The sequence below is a fragment of the Mauremys reevesii genome, linkage group 6, assembly GCF_016161935.1.
Source record: "Mauremys reevesii isolate NIE-2019 linkage group 6, ASM1616193v1, whole genome shotgun sequence".
In the NCBI taxonomy this organism is placed as follows: Eukaryota; Metazoa; Chordata; order Testudines; family Geoemydidae; genus Mauremys; species Mauremys reevesii.
The window spans coordinates 65,241,371-65,257,411 of NC_052628.1; the positions used below are offsets into that span (position 1 = coordinate 65,241,371).

The 16,041-nt window shown below is 39.8% G+C and overlaps 1 protein-coding gene across 22 annotated transcripts in view; it reads right to left on the reverse strand.

Moving 5' to 3' along the window:
• Positions 1–222: 222 nt before the first annotated feature.
• The window catches only part of PJA2 (praja ring finger ubiquitin ligase 2), a 79,550-nt gene continuing 63,731 nt past the window's right edge, over positions 223–16,041 (reverse strand). For all 22 annotated transcript variants that reach the window (XM_039543886.1, XM_039543891.1, XM_039543880.1 and 19 more), the window contains 4 exons: positions 13,597–13,708; positions 2,086–2,200; positions 1,641–1,762; positions 223–896 (listed from right to left, as the gene is read on the reverse strand). In XM_039543886.1, the coding sequence (XP_039399820.1) occupies positions 768–896; positions 1,641–1,762; positions 2,086–2,200; positions 13,597–13,708 (478 nt within the window). In that variant the 3' untranslated portion in view covers positions 223–767. The remainder of the gene's footprint in view (positions 897–1,640; positions 1,763–2,085; positions 2,201–13,596; positions 13,709–16,041) is intronic.

A 16,041-nucleotide genomic window follows, 5' to 3' on the forward strand; every position in this document is an offset into this window, starting at 1 on the left:
TAGACATCTGACGCCCATTGACTTAACTCTTTACACTCCTTTGAAAATCCCAGCTTTAAGTTTCATACCCCACTTTATTTATTTTTTTTAAAGTCAGGATATATGCTTAAGAATAGTGCAAAAATTTCTAAAAATTCCACATTGTGATATCCATAACAAATAACTAGAGGTTCACACATATGGGAAAAGAATATTATGAAAAAAGTCATAAGATAAAAAAAGTGTATTCTTATGCAGTTTATTTCCAGTGAAACCAAATTTTACTACTGCTGTGATCACAGAACGTCTTCACATTTGATGCAAATATGAGAGATCAATTACAAAGTCACTTGGTGCCACTATCTTTGACAAAAAAACCAACAACACATTGTTCAGTTATATTATGTAAAACAGGTTATAAGCATAACTTTAATAAGCTCCAACTGCACTGCAGTTGCAAGAACTTGAACACAAAGTGCCACATTAATGATAATTCTTTTGACAAATTTAACGTAATACAAGCCTTGGATATTACGGTTAACAGCAAGATGTTCTACTGCAGAAAACTGATGCAAATTTTTCTAACTTTCAGTTTGAAAATTTTAGCTATTATTGTAAATCTAAACAGTTTAGAAAGTCTTACATTCTCTTTCTAAACTAAAATATATACTATATATAGCATTTATATATAATATATTTTATATATAATTGTTTTCACATTGTAATTAAAACAGAAGAAATTTACATTTTTAGTTTGCTGGGGCAACATCTCATTCCAGAGGTTAATTTTATTGTGTTCCTGCAGCACTGTGGACTGAAGGAGGGGAATCATGATCAGAGAGAAAGGAAGTAGCAGCAGCTGCTGCTTCAGGGAGTACAGGTGCAAGCACATGACGACACACCGGGCATGTTCCTGACTAGAAGAGACAAAAAGAAACAGATTAACTGTAAAGTGTGCATGACTCTACATGTTTTCCAATAACAATTCTCAACTGCTTTATTCACCCATCTTTTAAATGTCTCAACCACTGAGGATTTCATCCCTGTGCTGAGAAGACAATTCCACACGAAATAGACCTCAACCTAAGTTTTCCAGTGCAATTTAATATTATTACTTCTAGTTAAATTGCTCTGAACCACCTTAAACAATTCCTCATCTTTCGTGATGTTGCACTCTTCACTCTTGTAGTTTGCTATTCTCTCTTGCTAGGCAAGTTATGAAGAAAAAATTAAACAAGTTTAAGTCAATTCTTCCAACCCAAGAAGAATTTTTTATCTAACCCATTTAAATTTTCTTTTTTCCTCCTAGTAATCAGAAGCACAGTATGGAGTTCAAGGGGCTGGTCATTCTAAAGAATATCGGTACCATCACTGATGCAGTCCAACATTCGGACTGTACACACACTGCAAGCAATGTCTAAATTGTTTATGAGTGATCTTGAATATATCAAATGGTCAAGACTAATCAACTTTGCTCCTTGCATACTCCTATAGATCTCTTTTCACCACCAACAAAATTGTTTCCTAAAATATTAAAATAATTCAATTAACTATTTTGTGAAATAATCTCACAATAAGTTTTCAGAAAAAGCTGCATGTTGTTCTAACCAGAAGAGCACAAATTCACCACTAATCACGCAAGCAAGCAAAGGAGAACTCACCTTCTGTAACCAAAGTGTTACACAGGGTTTGTGAAAGAAATGGTGACAGGGCAGCTCAGTTATTATTTCATCTTTCACATAATCACTGCAACAGATAGCACAACACTGCTCCTGACCAACAGCTTGAGGGGAAAAAAAATAAAAACCCATCACAAATTTTAAAATTTAAGTTTAATTAAAAATCAAGTGAAATATGTTAATAAGAAGTTATCAGTGGCTAATCATAATATGATATAGTTTATCAGAGTAAGCAAGTCATTTTCCAAAGTACACTTAAGTTCTACTCAGAGTGAACAGATAATTTCTGAATTTACCACTCAGTATTGTTCTGCATAACAGAGTTTCCTTTAAATATTGTATGTACACTACCACACTATAACAAATTTAAGCTTAGATATTATATTTTGCGGAAATTAAATTTTTTTGTGGGCCGGTTTTTCCATACCATTGTGATTTTCTGTAATAATAATCTGTGGCAGACAGTCTATGCTTTCTTTGCTGGCTGGTGGATGAGCTTGCTCAACATCAACTGCAAGAGACTCCAGATGTGCCAAAGCAGTCTAAAAAGGAAACATTTTTAAAAAGGTTACGTTTCGTTACTCATGTCAGAGATACTTCACATTTAAAAAACCCAACAGACAAAAAAATTAATATAGCTATCGTGTTACTTTATTAAGCAAAAGGATTATGCAAGTTATGTAGAGCAGCATTACTGCTAGATTTTTACAGGTCAAATGGAACAGAAAGTTAATTGATTAGCTACTTATTTCTGGATCCCTGGTTTCAAATATCAATTAGGTTATGAGCAAAGAGAGTTATGGTCTCAAGCTACTCCCTAATGAATCACAAAGTGGCTGAACAAAATGGCATGAAAATGTCTTTTCAGGAATGATTTAGAGGATGCAGACGGTCAGAATTGACTGTTTCCTTAGTAACACACAGCTGTTGTCACCTTATGAAAGCAGTACCAATGGCTTCATGGTAACAGATTTCTCAGTTTCAACTACAATATATCCTAAAACTATAAATGAGAAATTAAGGATAATAGTAGTGGGCTTGACTATGTATCAGCAGTAATACTAGTTTTCAGGAGGAAAGCAGAATTCATCAAGGTCATTATGCGGATGAGTGACATTTCAGGAAGACTCAAGTAATGCAAGGAGTTGGGATATTTCAGTAGATGGTACTCTTCCCTGTGGCTTGCTACTCAACCGATGTATGGTGGTGAATGGAGAAGCACTGTACTCTTTGAGGAAACGTCTCTTGGTTAAGACTTACAACTTAAGATCTTGACCAATACAAGGTCATTAGAGATAACTCCTTACTCTTATAAAAAGTTAACACTGGTGTTCCTGACCAAATATGACATGATTAGTCACATTCTGTCCAACTAAAATTCATATTTCAGTTTCAGCTAGATACAGTATTCTTTATTTTCCGACCTTAACTTATGTACATAATGTAAAACATGTTCCATCTAATGTGTAGCTGCATTTCAGTGCACAGAGAAGCGGTCCCCATGTAATTTTTACTTACCGTACCTTACAATGATGCTGAGAGACTTAATCAATTGTTTGTAAAGTATTTTACAATTCCTGGATGAAAAGTACTGTAGAAATGTACTGGTATATTTATTATTATTTTCTTATTTGCCAACTTAAAGAACATTTATTGCACTTACAACATGAAAAGCTGAAGCAAATGAACATAATACTGACCTATTATATGGAGTGGATGACATGTTAAATAGATTTTACATCTTAAAGATAGAAAATCCTTAAAAAAAACCCAAAACACCTTAAATCAAGCTAGAAAGCCAAGAATACTGGGATAATGGATCACAGGCAAAACCCTTAAGCAAACCAGACCTTGCAAGTCTGTAAAAACAAATTTTAAAGTCAGAAGCCCATATTCACTGGACCAGCTGAACTCTGCTCAGCACAAATCCAGAGAAGACGGAAGCAAAGATGGCATTAAAGCCACTTTTGAGAGTCCCCAATCCCAGACCTCACATAAACGACAGCAACTTTTTGGCTATGTTCTCACTTGGCCCCAAAAACCTATTCTGGCAGCTGAGGATCACAGATATAGCAAGCTCCCCCATCATGTTCCTTATGCTGGGACCAAGGCAAAGTGAGATTGCGCAGGAACTCATACACCTCTTTTCAAGTAGCTGGTATGGCACAAGGCTGACCGAGCAGGAAAGTGAATCTAGACAAATATTTTATTAAACTGGCACCACATGGCTCTTAATACTGACTATCTTCAATAATTATGATACTCCTTCTTTTAAAAAAATTCTTATTGGGAAGTAAATAAATATTTATCAATATATATTAACAGAAAAACATGTACACGTAACATGTGACAAATGTTCAAGCACAAAGAAACAAAACAAGTTAAGTCATATTACGCTGTGTCTCCTTGATTCTCCCTATTTAAATGACATTTGAACAGGTTCCCAAGTTTCAGAGTTGAGGTTTGTCAGAAAGATATTGGAATATGCATATCTAGTGTGGAGTCTGACTGAATACCTGGCAACTCAGTTCCCTAGTGTTGAAAATAAGAAGTCTGAGACTGAGATGAGGCATCAATTTAATAAATTTCAAAATCCAGTAAAACCAGAAGAGTACTTTTGATTTGCATAAGAACATACTTAGGTCAAATTGCAAATTCTTCAAATTTCTAAGGCACTTCAGCAGATTGAAGCAAACTAACATCTATTATTCCCCAAGGTGTACACGAGATGATAAGAAGAACCATAGTACAACCCACCCTGCGCCCCCCACAACTTGCTGTGAACCAAATTTGACAGATTTCAATTGTAGGATGGACCCAACAATAGTCTTACAATAGCACAATAGAACAATAGCAATTGAAACTGAACAGCTAAAATGCCACTTTAATACATGTATGTTATAAGCATGAATTTTTTGGGGGGAAAGTCAGCATCCAATTTATTTATTCTAATGGACACAAAACTTATTAGGGTTGAATAATCTCTAATACTAATATTTACAGAAAATGTTACTGAGATCTACAGCAGCCTAATTAATTACTAATTAATGTAAAATACAAAAGGGGAAAGCACTCAATACACTAAACTAAGGGACTGGTATGTTGGATTATATCTGGATTTACTTTGAGTGTGTCCATCTCAATCTTTAAATAGGGAGAAAGTTTAAAGGACCCAGTCCAAGTTTAAAGGACCCAGTCCAATTGGTTTAATTTATGTTCCTGTATAAGATATTACCTTTGAGTATTAATCTTAAAAAATGTTTAAAACTTTAAATGCAGTATTACATAACATACTTTTAGGATAAAAAAAACATCAAAAGCAAGAAATGGACGAGAAATTTGGGAAACCATGAAAATAAAAATCTGAAGGGTGACGCGGAGAAGGGGATTATAATTCGTTTGATGCTTTCCCCCAAGCACAAATATCAAAGTAGTCCAAAGAAATGGCTATTCTGAAGCTACAAAATGTAGTAGTGTATGTTATTAAAAACAGTTAATGAGAACACCTGGGAATCAACCACAGGCCTCTACTTCTTCCCCAACTGACACGTTTCCTAATTATTGCTTATTTTAAAGTTTTTTTGCACCTCCTGTCTATGGACTTCCAGCCAGGTTTCCACTCTCATCCTCCTATCTGTGCCTGCAACCCATCTTGTACTCTGAAATAAGGAGAAGGAGATACCAGCACTTGTTCTATAGCTTAATTAGAACAGGTAGAAAATTATCACAAATGGTTTATAAGATTAAGTTTGCTGGACACAGAAGCGAAGCTTTCTTTGACATTCAGTAAGATTCTGGAATCTATTAATAAACAATTGGCTAATCTACCAATTAGAGGGGAGAAAAATGGATAGAGTCGTGCTTAATTGGGACAGTTCAATCTCTCCCTTTCCCAGAGTAAGATAAACTTAGATTTTTGCAGCACTACAGATTCATGCCCCTTTCAACTGCTCCTTAGCTACAGCAAATTGGTTTTGCTAGGTAGAAAGATTTTCTGAGTAACTTCTGAGCTACAGTAGACTTAGATAAAAGTTAGGTTGTCACAGGGAAAAATATCTGGCTAATGAATTTGCTAGTTCAGATAAGGAACATTAGAAATTTTGGGAAGATTGAGGAAAGGGGTTAAAATAAATTAGTACCTCTGAAAGAATGAATCACACTGTCACAAGACAGATAGGATTTTATTGATGATATAATTAAAATCAACCCTACCACTTCCTCAGATATCAAAAAATGGTACATAATATTTCAAGTCAGTGGTTAGACTCTGAGAACACCCTTAACCCCACATGCAAAATGCTGCCAAACTGTGATAATCCTGGACACGTCACTGTATTTTGACAGGGACCAGCCAATCTGCCTTTTATGCTACAGAACAAAATGCTCTTTATTATCCCATTTTCAATGTATTTCCTACATTTCGCATATGCAGATAATCAGAAATTGCCAGATGGTGATAAGTCATTTCCATGAACATGCTTGTTACCTGAATTTGAAAAGACTTGGATTAGTGAAGGGGAGTACAGGATTCTTAACTGTTTGTACCCCAGAATAAGCTAACCTAAAAGATTATTCTTCTGAAAAATGTAATTCCAGGGCTGGAATGTTTGTGGGCATTATGACAGTGGTACTAAATAGGAGAGAAAACCTTTGTATCATTATGCCAGTATTTTGAGAAATTTAAGTCATTCTCTGTTCCAAGATTTTTTATTATTTTACTTGCTTCACACCCATTTTAGATTTTCCAATTGCATGTTGCACCATTTAAAGTCTTTGTCTACAATGGCCTAAAAGCAAGATAAGGAATCATTTAAATTTGGTTTGAAGACAGTATCAGGAACACTAATTTCTAGCACCATGTGCCTAGCAAATGTGGGATGGTGCTGCACCTGTTCCACAGTGTCCTACACTAGGTAGCTTGCCTTAATTTAGGTAACACTAGCCAGCCAAATCATGTTAGACTCCATCTTCTAGAATAGTGGTGGGCAGTGCCAACTTCAACTAGTCCTGAAGATGAAGGTGTAATCTTGCATGCTGGACCGCATAAATGCATGGCAACATATGGCTTAATCTCAGACATACATATATCATAATTGAAAGGTGAGAGCAGAAAGACAGGCACAGGCAATGAATTGCTTGAAATTGTACATAGGTCAGGAATGCACTCGAACTAGATATTTTGTGTTTGTGTTAATGCTCACTTCCCTTTGTTCAAAATCAGAGCCAAATGATCAAAGAGATGCAAAGTGAATTTGACATGAGAGAGGACTTGATCTAAGGACTTGCCTTTCACTAACCAATCATCCAGGTACAGAAAATAATGAATTCCTCTTCTTCTGAGATATGCTGCTACGACAGTCATGCATTTGATAAATGTCAAGCCAAGGACAGGCCAAATGGCAACACAGTGTACTGATAATGCTGGCCTGCCACTACAAATCTCAGAAACCACCTGTGACTTGGGAAAATTACCACATGGAAGTAAATGTTCTGAAGATCCGGGGGGGCGGGAGGGGAGGGGAAACCACTTGTGGTTCAAAGCAGGGAGAATAGCAACTAAGTTAACCGTAGAGAAACTCGTGTATCTGATGTACTTGTTGAGATGGAGATTGTCAAGGTTCCTTCCCCACTCTGAACTCTAGGGTACAGACGTGGGGAACCCCCTAAGCTTATTTACCAGCTTAGGTTAACAGTCAGCTGCCACCACCAAGCGTTCCAAATCTTAGGGGAGAGCCACTTGGAACTCTGCCTTTCCCCCAAAATTTCCCAAGTCTCTAACCCTCCCTTTCCTGGGCAGATTTGAGACTAATTCCTTCCTCCCCCCACAAAGTCCTTACCCCCTTTCCCTGGGTAGGCTTGAGAGTATACCCTGACCAATTGGTCCCATTGAACACAGATCCAAAACCCTTGGATCTTAAAACAATGAAAAATCAATCAGGTTCTTAAAAGAAGAATCTTAATTAAAGAAAAAGGTAAAAATCATCTCTGTAAAATCAGGATGGAAAATAACTTTACAGGGTAATCAGATTCAAAGAGTCCAGAGGAACCCCCTCTAGCCTTAGGTTTAAATTTACAGAAAACAGGTGAATACTCTAGCAAAAGGAACATTTACAAGTTGAGAAAACAAAGAAAAAACTAAAACGCCTTGCTTGGCTGTTACTTACAAGTTTGAAATATGAGAGACTTGTTCAGAAAGATTTGGAGAGCATGGATTGATGTTCGGTCCCTCTTAGTCCCAAGAGCAAAGAGCCCCCAAAACAAAGAGCACACAAACAAAGGCCTTCCCTCCCACCCCACCCCCGTGATTTCAAAGTATCTTGCCCCTTATTGGTCCTTTGGGTCAGGTGTCAGCCAGGTTACCTGAGCTTCTTAACCCTTTACAGGTAAAAGGATTTTGGTGTCTCTGGTCAGAAGGGATTTTATAGTATTGTACACAGGAGAGTTGTTATCCTTCCCTTTATAGTTATGACAGAGACTGAGGATAGGTCTCACTCCTCTCTTGACTTGGGGATCAGGAAGTACTGTGAGTAGAATCCCCTTCCCTGATTCTGAAGGGGAATCTCCTCTATGGTCTCCAAAGCCCAAAGAGTTTTCACCTGCTGTAGAAGCAGAGACTCATGAGAGGGGTCCCACAAAAGGGATGGTGTAGGAGGGTGGGAAGGGGGGATGGAATGGCATTACCCAGTCCCACAGTGCTTAGGACACCCTTGTCTATAGTTATTGACTCCAAAGCCCTGTAGAGGTGGGACAGCCTGTCTCCCCCCACCCCAAATGGAGGGGAGATGACTTGAAACTTGATGACTGGAATGTTGACCTTGGAGAATCACACTGACGGCTTGCCCAAAACAGAAGAAAGACAGGCTGACTGGGTGAAATTGGAACCAGAAGACCTCTTACTTGACTTGTACCCCTTTCTGGAGAAGTCCTGCTGTCTAGTGGGATAATCTGACCTCAAGAACTGCTGAGGATGATATTGATCCTTTTGCTCTTGCCCCATGAAATGAGGTCTTTTTACCGCTGGGGTAAAAAAAAAACCCAATGAACACAATGTAGCTTGAGAGTTCTTAAAGGAATGTAACGTTTTCATCAGTTTTCTCTAAAAACAAAAATTGACCGTCAAAGAGCAAGTCCATCATCATTTTTTGGATCTCAGGAGCTGTATCAGAGTTCTGTAACAACAAAGCCCTTCTCATTGCTACAGCAGATGGCATAACTCGAGAGGAAGCATCTGCCATGTCCAAAACTGACTGTAGTGACATATTTGCCTCTAGATGGACTTCTGCAATGAAAGTCTTAAACTCTTCCCTCAAGGATTCTGGCAACTTATCTGTAAATTTTGCTATCACTTCCCAATTTATAAACTTGTACTTTGGCAACTCATATTTGTAAGGACAAGACTGAATATATTTTCCTCTCCAACAACTCCAGTCTTTTAGAGTCCTTTTCTTTTGGTGTTGATTTAGATCTCCTCTGTCTTAACCTCTCATTTGCCAAAGTTATGACATGAGAGTTAGGCACTAGATGCAAGTAGAAGTGCTCAAAACCATAGATAGGCACAATTTCTCTTATTAGTGCACTTCATTGTGGGTGGTGAGGCTACCAGAGTGCTCCTCAGAGAGTCTTTGCAGGTTCCAAAATCACTTAAAATTATGGGGAAAGCTACCCTCCCTGGAGTGGAGGACTGGAGAATATTCAGCAGCTTATGGGTGCTCTCCTGAAAAGCTCAGCCTGAACACCCAAGGCTGAAGCCATGCGCCTCAGGAGGTCCTGATACTATTTAAAACCCTCAAGCATGGGGGAGGAAGAATCCAGCACCTGGAGACGAAGAATAGGAAGAAGCTGAGACAATGGAATCTCCTGTGGTGCCTGTAACAACAGTTCAAGCTCAACCAGTTCAGCAGGAGTAACCCTTGTCTGTGGCTGCATGTTGGAGGTTCAGGAGGAGAAGCTACTAGTGGATAGGTGACCTCACTCTGGACTGAGCCAAGGATTGGGATTGCACGGGAGGTTTTGATGACTTTCAAGAGAAATACTGAGAAGGTGAGGGAGAGGATGACTATATCTCCAAGCCAGACAGTAAGGAACCTTTCAAGTAGTCCAGAAGCAACAGAGAAGCCACCATCAGAGGGGCCAGTAAATGTTCAGCCCCATCCAAAATCCAGCAAGCCGGGTATATCAGGACCAACAAAGGTAAAGCAATTGGTCCTTAAAGCCCTGATAGGAGCCTTGCACTCACATCCAGTACCACAGTAGACGTTGCTACCAAAGTCTGCACCAGTCCCATAGATGCAGCATGCACCAGTGTCGTCATATGCACTGAAGATAGTACCTGTATTAAAAAGCCCTTCAGTACCGAACAGGTGGACAACCTCAACTCTGCGCCCTAAACTGGAAGAGGTGCAGAAGAAGGTGTCAACAACAATGTCAAGTCTTTAGTAATTTCACATGGTGCAAAGGACACCGAAGAAGCAGCCACCATACCTGAACATTCCTGAATTAGTGGACAGTCAGGAACAGACAGGAAAAACAATACGCTACAGTACCAGAGTCAATAGTACAGACCTCTCACCTCGGTACCAGAGAAAAAGGTAGACATCTCTGCTCTATCTCATGTACCGGATGAATCACGGTCTTGGTCTGCATTCCTCTTAGAAGGGGAGAAGAAACCTCTCCTAGCTCTGGAACAATCCTCGTGCATTTTATGAGATCTATGTCTAGGAGGCCCAGAGGAAGGGAGACAGTCTCTCTTCCTCCTGGAAGAAGAATCCGAACCTGGCCAAACCACAGCCCCTGCTGGCTCAGATGCCCATTAAGGTATCTGGCAATTTGTGGAGGTCTCTAGTGCTGAAGCAGACCTCATGGTCTGCTCCAGAAGATACTGCTTCAAGTGAAAGCTTATGGCCATCTGCATTTCTTTGCCTTTCTCTTCTTGAATGACCTGCAGATTTCGTTAAAGTGCCCTTCCCCAACAAGTCTGAGGTCACTATAAGCATTCGCTACACCACACAACAGTGAAGGCATCACACCAGGCAAAATCCTAACTAACTATTAGTAAACTAAACCTAGGGGTCCTACTACACAAACTACAACTAACAACTATATACAGGGGGGGAAAACCACACAGGCAGCACTGTGAAACAAGGCATGAGGTAAAAGCCACAATGAGCACTCTGACTCAAGCTCTGGGCAGTGAGAAGGAACTGACGCAGGTATGGGTAGGAGCACTGCCTGTACGGATTCTGCTAAGCAAAGTTCTCCAGCTTTGGTGTGCTGGGGGGTACATACTTGAGTGGAACACATGGATGCAAACACTTGAAGAAAAATGCCACAACCTCCCTTGGTAGCCTATTTCAATACTTAACTATCCGTAGATTTACAAAGTTTTTCCTAATATCTAACCTAAATGTTTCTTGCTGCAGATTAAATTGATTACTTCTTGTTCTACTTTCAGTAGACATGAAGGACCACCAATCACTATCCTTTTTATAACAGCACATTTGAAGACTCATCATGTCCCTCTTCAATCTTTTTCTCAAGACTGAACACACCCAGTTTTTTGTTTTTTTGGTTTTTTAAAACCTTTCCTCATTGGTCAGGTTTTCTAACCCTGTTATAATTTTTGCTGTTCTCCTCTGGAGTCTATCCCATTTATCCACATTTTTCTTTATGTGTGAGCATCCAAAACTGGATGCAACACTGCAGATGGTGCCTCCACAGTGCTGAGCGGAACAAAACAATTGCCCCTCATGTCTTACATGATGACACTCCTGTTAAAAACACCCCACAATGATATTAGTCTCTTTTGCAACTGCCTTACATTGCTGGCTCATATAACACCCAGCTGTACTATCACCTGGCCAGTTATTCACCCATTTTGTATTTATGCATGCGATTTTTCCTTCTTACATGTAGTACATTTCACTTCTCTTTATTGAATTTCATCTTGTTGATTTCAGACCAATTCTTCAATTTGTCAAGGTCTTTTGAATTCGAATCCTGTCCTGCAAAGTGCTTGCAATCCCTAACAACTTGGTGTCAAGTGCAAATTTTATAAGAATAGTCTCTATTCTATTATCCAAGTTGTTAATGAAAATACTGACTTGTACCAGACAGGGGCGGCTCTAGACATTTCGCCGCCCCAAGAAGGGCGGCATGCCGCGGGGGGCGCTCTGCCAGTCGCTGGTCCCATGGCTCCGGTGGACCTCCCGCAGGCGTGCCTGCGGAGGGTCCGCTGGTCCCGCGGCTCCACCGAAGCCGCGGGACCAGCGGACCCTCCGCAGGCACGCCTGCGGGAGGTCCACCGGAGCCCTGCCTGCCGCCCTCCCGACGACCGGCAGAGCGCCCCCCGTGGCATGCCGCCCCAAGCACACGCTTGGCGTGCTGGGGCCTGGAGACGCCCCTGATACCAGACTCAGGACAGACCCCCTGCATGACGGCACAAGATAGGGCTTCCTTGTTTGACAGTTAGCCATTGACAACTACTCTTTGAGTGCAGTTTTTCAACCAGTTGCATATCCACCTTATAGTAACTTAATCTAGACCATATTTCCCTATGGGAACATATGGGACTACACCAAAAGCTTTACTAAAATCAAGATATTTCATGTCTACTTGCTTCACCCCCATCCACTAGGCCAGTAAACATGTCAAAGAAAGTAATTAGGTTTGTCTGGCTTTATTTGTTCTTGACAAATCCATACCGGCTATTACTTATCATTCAATTATCCTCTAGGTGCTTACAAATTGATTGTTTAATAATTCGTTGCAGGATCTTTCCAGATACTGAAGTTTCCATTTATAAAAGACATGTACTGTATGCCCCTTCCAGTCCTCCTGCATATCACCCATCCTCAATGAGTTCTCAAAGATAATAGCTAATGGTTCCAAGATTGCTTTAGTACCCTACCATGAATTTTGTGAGGTGCTGCTGACTTGAATACATTTAAGTTATATAAATATTCTTTAACCAGTACTTTCTCTATTCTGACTTGTATTCCTTCCTAGTCTTTGTTAATATTAATTGTGTTAAACATCTGCTCATCATTCACCCCTTTTTAATTGAAGACTGAGGCAACAGTCTTCCTGGTGTCATCCAGTATTAGTTCTCCTTCCTTGCTAAGTAGTAGACCTACACTTTCCTGTGTCTTTCTTTGCTCCTAAGGTATTTATAGAACCTCTTCTTACTGTCTCATCCCCTTGCTAGATGTAACTCATTTTGTGCCTTAGCCTTTGTGATTTTGTCCCTACATGCTTGTGGTATTCATTTATATTCATCCTTAGCAATCTGGCCATGTTTCCACCTTTTGTAGGATTCCTTTTTGATTTTCAGGTCATTAAAGAGATCATGATGGAGCCATAATGGCCTCTTACTATTCTTCTTCTTCTTATCTTTCCTTTGCATCAGGATAGTTTGCTGTTGTGCCTGAAATACTCTTTCTTTGAGAAACTGCCAGCTCCTGTGAACTCCTTTTTCCCTTAGATTTTTTTCCCCAATGGAACCTTACCCACTAATTCTCTGATTTTCTACAAAATATTCTTTTTTGAAGTCCACTGGCCTTATTCTGCTGCTCTCCATCCTTCCTTTCCACAGAATCATGAAATCTGTCATTTCATGATCACTTTCACCTAAATGAATGATGCACTAGGAAACGATAACACAGTAGCAAGTGCATCTAGCTCACTGTTTCATACTTGTTTAGATCAGCAGACCTTACAAGAATAAAAAGTAGTAAAAATGTATGTCATTAAAAAGTGAGTCGATATGCATCAATACACATAGGGACCATATGTGTGGAACACACTGGTGCATTACCACTCAAAACAAAATGAAAATTGTCATCTTTAGGCTCCTTTAAGCTAGTCTGATGACATGGTTTTAGTCATTTTAATGTGTTCCATTTTTATTTTTACGCAGAAGTCAGAAACCGTATTTCAATACCTCCATGGCCTGTGCCAAACGCTCCTCCAGTGCCATATATGTGAGAAACTGAGGATCCACATAAGAAATGGCTTGAGCAACTCCTAGGCCATCACCAAATTCATCAAGTAGCCTGAAAACACCAAAAATACAATATTAGGAAAAACAGCCTCCATTTTAAGTGCAGCCTTAACAATATTCAATTGAAAAATTACTTGATCTGTCAGACAAAAACCAGACAAATCCTAATGAGAGAGACAAGGTGTGTGAGGTAATATCTTTTTACTAAACCAAAGCTATTGGTTCAATAAAAAATACTGGCTCACCTTCTTTGTCTCTCTAATATCCTGGGACTGACACAGCTACAACTACACTGCATAATATCCTAAGGAGTGCATAAAAGCTGGGTTTGTATATGTCAATTAGAGGATGTTTGTGAATCAGTCAGCAGTGTGCCCATTTGAAAATTGTATGCTTCATGTCTATGCATACAGATGTTGAGATGTATAGACACACAGTGTCTAGTCTTTGTTCAAAAACATTTACTTCTATTTTAAGTAAAATTGTGCACTCTGCAATGGAACAACCCTGTATCAGGCTTCTGACACCATTTCTGCATTTATATCTGATGCTTTTCTATATTATGCTCATGAAAAATAAAAGCAATTTATTTTAGACCTACTTTTTATAATTTCATCAGTATAATTTAGTGACAACGCTTTGATATGAGCAGATATTGCAAGATGCAGGTATCAGCACTTGCTAGGTATAAGGGATATGCTTTCTGTGTTCTTATCATCCCTAAAAGATATTAACAATTTTTGTTTTCCAAAAAACTGAGACAAGATTTGGGGTTGTGCCTTTTAGATCTTCATGATGCTAAACCACACTCTGAAAGCTCTTGCTTCCTCCCCCAACAAAAAAGTTTATTTCCTGCTTATTTTTCTACATTAGGAACTCAGGTCCTGTCTCGCCTGGAAGAGACTGTGATGTCACCACAACAATAAAAGTGAAAGGTGAACTACTGTAAAGGCAGGACTTGTCATTAGGCTGCTTAAAACTCTGTTTTTGTTCACACTTTTGAACTTAAACACCTAACATTTTTGAATGAAGACTATTTTAAAAATTCAACATCCCACATTTTCAATTAAGGCCAGAAAGTTAACACTGTACTTGTTCACACCCCTCACCCCCACCAAGTGGTCTCTCAGTCAAATCTTGGAAAACAGACTTGATATTCCTAAGGTTAAAAAAAAATTGAAAACCAATATTCCCCCCTACCTCTGTCACCAGATTCAGTTATCTGATAGATTTATAGAGTTTAAAGCCAGAAGAAATCATTAGATCATCTAATCTGACTTCCTGTACATCACAGGCCATGGAATTTCATCCAGGTACCCTCGTACTGAGCCCAATAAACTGTGTTTCACTAAAGCATAACTTGTATTTGCCTGTTTTTCTGGAAAAAATGCTTTAGCCAGTCTTAATTTAGACAGCAAGAAATGGAGAATCTACCACTTCCGTTGGTAGTTTGTTCTGCTTGTTAACTGTCTTCATTGTGAGAAACCAGACACTAATTTTTAACTTGAATTTGTCTGGCTTCAGCTTCCAGACATTGGTTATTGTAAAGCCTTTCTCTGCTCAGGGCTGGTGCAAGGAAGTTTCGCGCCCTAGGCAAAACTTCCACCTTGCGCCCCCCCGCCCTCCTGGCCACAACCCTGCGGCAGCTCCCTGCCTCCCCTCCGCTCTGAGGCGCCCCCTCACAGCAGCTCCCCCCGCCTGCCCTGAGGCGCCCCCCCGCGGCAGCTCTCCCCCCTCGGGGAGCCGTGCGGCACCTCCCCACACCAGCTCACCTCTGCTCTGCCTCCTCCTCGAGCACGCCGCCCCCGCTCTAATTCTCCTCCCAGGCTTGCGGCGCCAAACAACTGTTTGGCGCCGCAAGCCTGGGAGGCGGGAGAAGTGGAGCAGTGACCGCACGCTCAGGGAGGAACCACTGTAAAAAAAAAAAAAAAAATTGGGGGCACCGCTTTTTGGTGCCCCCAAATCTTGGCGCCCTAGGCAACCGCCTAGTTCGCCTTAATGGTAGCACCAGCCCTGTGCTAGATTAAACAGTTCTTTGGCACCCTCTATTTTCTCCCCATAAAGCTACTAATACTGTAATCAAGTCACCTCTCACTCTCCTTTTGGATAAGCTAAAGAAATTGAACTCCTTAAATCTCTCATTCTAAGACATTTTCTCCAGCCCTCAAATTATTTTTGAGGCTCTTTTCTGCACTCTCTAATTTTTCAACTTTCTTTTTAAAATGTGGGTACCAGACTGTATGCAATATTCCAGTATTGGTCTTATCAATGGCATATGGAGGTAAAGTCATCTCCCTACTCCTACTGTAATTATCTTGCTATTTTGCAATATTTCTAAGTAACTTTAACACAGAAATAGAAAAAAAACATGTTAAACAGCATCAT